The sequence below is a fragment of the Hydra viridissima genome, unplaced genomic scaffold (assembly GCF_058129835.1).
Source record: "Hydra viridissima isolate aposymbiotic clone 2 unplaced genomic scaffold, HvirCarnegie_v1 scaffold_2, whole genome shotgun sequence".
NCBI classification, from domain to species: Eukaryota; Metazoa; Cnidaria; class Hydrozoa; order Anthoathecata; family Hydridae; genus Hydra; species Hydra viridissima.
The window spans coordinates 27,402,815-27,408,375 of record NW_028324301.1 but is presented as its reverse complement, the minus strand read 5'-3'; the positions used below and the strand labels follow the sequence as shown (position 1 = coordinate 27,408,375).

Genomic DNA, 5,561 nt, shown 5'->3' with positions numbered 1-5,561 from the left:
TAACAAACTCTTAAAAACATCAGAAGTAATTCTAAATGCAACTCTATTAAAAGTTTTCACAGAATAACAAAACGACTTCTTTTTTTTTTTTTTAAAGATAAAAAAAAGTTTGAACTATCTTTAAATAAGAAATGTGAGAACAGTTTAACAGAACTTCTTGTTTATTATGTCTTTAGCGAAACAGATAAAAATATTTGCAAAAGCATAGATAAAACAAACTACACAAAAGGCCCATCTTTATTGCCAAACTGAACAAACTTATCTAAACTACATAAATGGTTTCACGATATTGCCATATTGAACAAACTTTTCTAAACTACCCTCTTTTTGAATTTTTAGCTTCATGTTTTTAATTTTGTCTTTAATATGGCTTTGGTAGGAGTACTTTTGCAAGACATGAATGAGCTTGTCACTGCTATGATTTGCCAAGATGCCAAGGTAATCTTTGTACGAGCAACTTGAGCTTACATCTGTAAACACGTCTTGCAAGATGTATGCCAACACCAAAGCTGCACATCGTGGAAAACTTCTGGTGTTGAACCATTCGTTGTGGCCAGGGCAAGCATTCAGCTCTTCAACTATTTCATCTAAAATTTTACAAACTCAAGTCATAACACAAAGTGATTAAATCAAATATTCATTTGGTTCTGAAGTAAGACAAGATTTATTCTGTTTTTTTATTTATTTTTTTTTTGTTGACCTTATTGTTTGCACTGATAGCAATAACTGGTTTTTGAAAGATTACCTAAATGGCATTGGCTAACTTCTGCTTTGTTTTCCTTTGTTCTTGGCTGAGTTGATCCTGAAATAAAATAAAACCATGTTCATTTTTCTAATTCATAAAAACCATCAACAGTTTCTAAGTGTTAGAGATGATAACAAGCTGTGCATGATTTCTAACGGTGATGTTTCTAACTTCATCATTAGAAATCGGGTAGACACAACTTTCTAAAAGTGCACTTAGCAATGATGGCTAGTTTTTGTTAACAGTTAACCATCTGAAATTGTGCAAGAAGAGGTTTGTGTTTATATATCTTTGTATAAATTAGGTTTTACATTACCGATGAGTTCTTGAGTGAAAGATGGCATTTCCAACTTGATTTTTTTTCTTCTTGGATCTTTTACTTCTAAAACATAATCAGTTTTAGTATCATTCACTTGTATAAACATTTAAGCAATCACAGAATTAGTCCTGCAACAAATACATACACACTTCTGTGTTGTTTTTTTGTTTTGTTTTGTTTTTTTTACAGCTCTAACAATAACAATAGGGCAAGGAGTTGATTTGGGCATTTTCATTTTTTGAAAGCGTGTTGAGATTTGCATAAAAATCAAAAATCAAAAATCAAAAAGAATTTACCTCTGGATGTAGAGGCAAGACTTTGGCTAAATAGGCTACCAACAGATTGAACAGCATAAGGTGAGAGCTGCTTTGCAAGAACAGTACCAGCCTGTTGGACAGGAACAGCTGAAACTGGATCAGATGAAAGAAACAAACTGGGTTTGGCCAATGTTTGCTGAAAAGCAACAAGGCTAGGAGTCAGAGGAACAGAAAAGACCTCTTTTGAAGGACAGAAAGCGACTTGCTGAGAAGGAGAAGCAGAAACAGGTTTGGCAACCACTTGCTCATTAAAGTAAACTGGAGAAAGTTTTGCATGGTGTTCAATAAAATCCGGTTCATCAGGAAATAATGTTAATGCAAGAGGAGAACAAGCTGTGCCAACAGGAACAGCTAGAGTCTGATCTACATCCATACAAACAGCTTGTTCGTTAGGAACTAGTTGTGCAAGAGCAGGGGATAGTTCAAGAACTGGACCAGCGATTGTTTGTTCAGATGGAACAGACGAAACAGGAGTTGAGGTAGGTTCACACAAGAAATCTACGGCATGGTCGTTGCTATCCTCTAAAGGAACATTGTTTTCTACAGCTGGAGAAAACGGAACCACTGTGGTACAGCTGAAAGTAGCAGCACATTCTTCAGAGTCAGAACCGGAGTCTAAATCTTCCTCAAAGATGTCCTCAACCTCATGAAAACCGTACTCCTCTGCATTAGTTTGGAGCCAGTCCATCACATCCTTCTCCTTCTTTGGTGGTCTCTCAGACTTTTCAACAGTCAAAGACTCTATGACTCCGAAGGACTGTCCGATGCCCAGGGCAAAGCGCAACTCCTCTGCAGCGTTCCACTGGGACACATAAAAGCTATCCATTGTGTTCCTGCTGTGCTTCATGTAGAGTGTAGCAAACCGCTCGCGATCTTCTTTGCTGTTGTTGGCAAAGTAAGTGGCTATCGAACCGCGAATGCAAGTGGGAGTAAGACGCTTCATGGGAATGTTTACTTGGCTTTTTCTGAAGCAGGACGTCAGGCAAGAGGAGATAGCAGAGGAACCCATCTGGTAAACAGGCACTCTAGTTGCACCGAGTGTCACACATTCGTCTTTGTTGGGTCTCATCGATGGAAAAAGGGGCCTGTAGCAGTCGCTCAACTCCAAAACAGTCTTGGTGTCTGCAGCCATGTAGTGAGAGTCGTTGACAAGAAGGTCTCTGTATCTCAGCAAATAAATATCGATCAACACTTTCAAGTCGTTCGGCACTAGAATGTTTTTGGCTCCGTACTTGTATGCTGTTTTGTAGCGCTCTTGCACAATGCAATATCCACACTCACTCTTCTCAGCAGCCATGTAGTCTCTAATGTTTAAAAGAGCAATGTTAGATTTTCTTAAACTGTTAATTACAGTGACAGAGAGCAGAAGATGGTTTCGTAGAGACACAGCATTGTCTCTAGTCGGTGTAAGAGACGGCTTTCTAATCGATTCCACTAACTGTCTTACGTATGCAGACTTGCCATATTCGTTCAGCAAACTGACATTGATGATGTTGATGCATTTTTTGCTTTTCACAAGGCTCCTCCTCAAAGAACGAAAGGGCCTCAGCACTTTTTGTAACTCCTCCACCTTGCAGCGCAAACGTCGGATGGCCTCATGAGAAAGTCCGAAATAGACATTCCTGGCTTCACTGAAACGAAACAGGAGACAAAGGTAGACAAGGCGGTTGTACAACGTGTGACAAGACATGGCTTTTGTTTGGTCAAGTTCACTCAGCTTGGAATTGAGCTGAATGTTTTTAAAGTGCATGGAAAAGTATCTATCCTCCAAAACGTTGGAATTGGTGAGAGCGTTCGGGTGCAGCGTCAGCGTGCTGTCACAACATGTCAATATTTCAACAACTGCATTTTTGTAGATCTTTGCTTGTGACAAAGTGTTGTTGTTGGCTACCACAAGCCACTTTTCAAAATCTCTGAAGAGCTCATCTGCTGACTGGTAATAAAAGTGAAAAGCATCTTTGTCCAGCTGAAACAAGAGTCTCTTATCTTCTGTCAAGACGGAGGAGTTGGAAACCAAGTGCTTTAAGGAATTAAAATCAGAGTCTAGGACGGATTCGGTGTTCAGCTCTTTGTTTTCTACAGAGGTGCAGTGGTTTGCAGAAGGAGCCTCGGACGAACCAGCAACTGATGAGGGCAAGCTTAAAAGAGGATCAGAGGAAAGAACCGGAGAAGAAAAAGAGGAGGAAGGCCCAGGAGCAGAGGATGCAGAGCCTGATGCAGACGCTTGTTCAGCTACTGGCTTAATACCAAAGAAGGCAGGTCGAATAAATTGAGGGACATAGAGCTTGTCGTTGTCGTATCGCTTTGCCTCTGCAATCTTTTGTTTGATCGTCTTGGAATCGTAGAAATGAGTCTCTTTCAAGTGTATGTCCAGTCGGTCGTAATACTTCCAACATTGCAAACAGGGGTAAGGTTTTGGACAGCCGGACTTGCGTTCGAGACGAGCATGCTGAAACTTCCTGACCATTGCAGAGTAAAAGATGGAAGCTTCATCCAAAGTCCAAGAATGATCTTTTTTAGTCAAGTGTCTTTTAATGCTTGTGGAGGAATGTTTGCACAAAGGCATCGGACAGCTAACAGCGTACCTCTTCTTGGTACCATAGAAAGGTACAACCCTGTTTACGGAGCCACACGCTGCAACTAATGCGGCCCTGACTTTGTTTTTGAGCTTTAAGTCTCTCTGTTCTTGTGACTGCCTTCTTTTCTTTTTTTTCGCTTTAGAGTTCGGAGAAGGGGCAACAACAGTGTTGTTTTCTTGTGAAGAAGACATGTTCAGGTGTTTGTTTGCAACTGTTTATGCTAAAAAAAAGAAGACAGTTAGTGAGAGTGTTTTTCTTCTGCCTGCATCCTGGAATCCTGGAATGTTTACAACTGCAGGGAAGAGCTGTGTTTTTTCGAATCCTCTGCAAAAGAGAAAAAAGAAAGAAAAGAGAGCAACAAGAAGAAACAAAGTTTCCACTAGCAAATGAAAAAGAATGAGAGCAACTAGCATTACATGCATGGTGGCAGCAGTGATTGCTATTATGAGAAGGAGAATGAGAAAAAAAAAAAAAAAAAAGAAACAAATAAATAAAGAGATGGAGTTTGAGAGGATCTCGCAACCATATGACTCAAAGAAAGAAACTGTGTTGAAAAAAGGCAAGAGAGGGCAAATAGAACTTGCTAACAAGGACAAATGACAGACATAACTACAACAGTAACAACTCTCATTGCAAGCATAATAACAACAGCATCAGCATCACTGACTCAGAGAGTGTTGACATAACAAAAAAGAAAACAAAAGTACAAGCCAAGTGGGGGAACATTAACAAACACTCATTGCAACTATAACAACAACAACAACAACAGCAACAGCATCACTGACTCAGAGGGTATTGATAAAAAAAAACAAGCAAAACAAAAACAAACAAAAAAACAAATAAAAAAACAAAACAAGCAAATTGGGTGAACAGTAACAACTCTCATTGCAAGCATAATAACAACAACAGCATCAGCATCAGCATCACTGACTCAGAGAGTGTTGACAAAATAAAATAGACAATAAGCAAGCAAAGTGGGTGAACAGTAACAACTCTCACTGCAAGCATAATAACAACAACAGCATCAGCATCAGCATCACTGACTCAGAGAGTGTTGATAAAATAAAACAGATTATAAACAAACAAAGTGGGTGAACAGTAACAGCTCTCATTGAAAGCATAATAACAACAACAGCATCACTAACTCAGAGGATATATAAAAAAACAAACAAACAAACAAACAAAACAAAAACAAAAAAAAAACAAGCAAAGTGGCTGAACAGTAACAGCTATCATTGCAAGTAAAATAACAACAACAGCATCAGCAACATCATCACTGACTCAGAGAGTGGTGATAAAATAAAACAGATTAAAAAACAAGCAAAGTGGCTAAACAGTAACAACTATAAATACAAGTAAAATGACAAAAGCAGCAACAGCATCACTAACTCGCAGGGTGTTGATAAAAAAAAAAGCAACAAACAAATAAAGCAAGCAAAGTGGGTGAACATTAACACTCATTGCAACTATAATAACACCAACAGCAACAGCATCAGTGACTCAAAGGGTGTTGATAAACAAAAACAAAGGCACAAACAAAACAAGCAGAGTGGGTGAACATTAACAACACTTATTGCAAGCATAATAACAACAACAGCATC

General features: G+C 38.8%; 1 protein-coding gene across 1 annotated transcript; it reads right to left on the bottom strand.

Annotated features, from left to right (window-relative positions):
- Positions 1-221: 221 nt before the first annotated feature.
- LOC149892708 (uncharacterized) lies at positions 222-4,445 on the bottom strand. Its single transcript, XM_090080124.1, has 4 exons — positions 1,361-4,445; positions 1,062-1,127; positions 746-802; positions 222-587 (listed from the first exon to the last, which is right to left on the bottom strand). The coding sequence occupies exons 1-4, from the start codon at positions 4,149-4,151 to the stop codon at positions 268-270; spliced, it is 3,234 nt and encodes a 1,077-aa protein (XP_089936250.1). The 5' UTR covers positions 4,152-4,445; the 3' UTR covers positions 222-267.
- Between the last annotated feature and the right edge of the window lie 1,116 nt (positions 4,446-5,561).

Coding starts and splice junctions, on each gene's coding strand:
- LOC149892708 (XM_090080124.1), bottom strand. CDS start 4,151: ATGTCTTCTTCACAAGAAAACAACACTGTTGTTGCCCCTTCTCCGAAC. Junction 1,128..1,360: donor TCTTGCCTCTACATCCAGAG/GTAAATTCTTTT, acceptor ATTATGTTTTAG/AAGTAAAAGATCCAAGAAGA. Junction 803..1,061: donor TTTCACTCAAGAACTCATCG/GTAATGTAAAAC, acceptor ATTTTATTTCAG/GATCAACTCAGCCAAGAACA.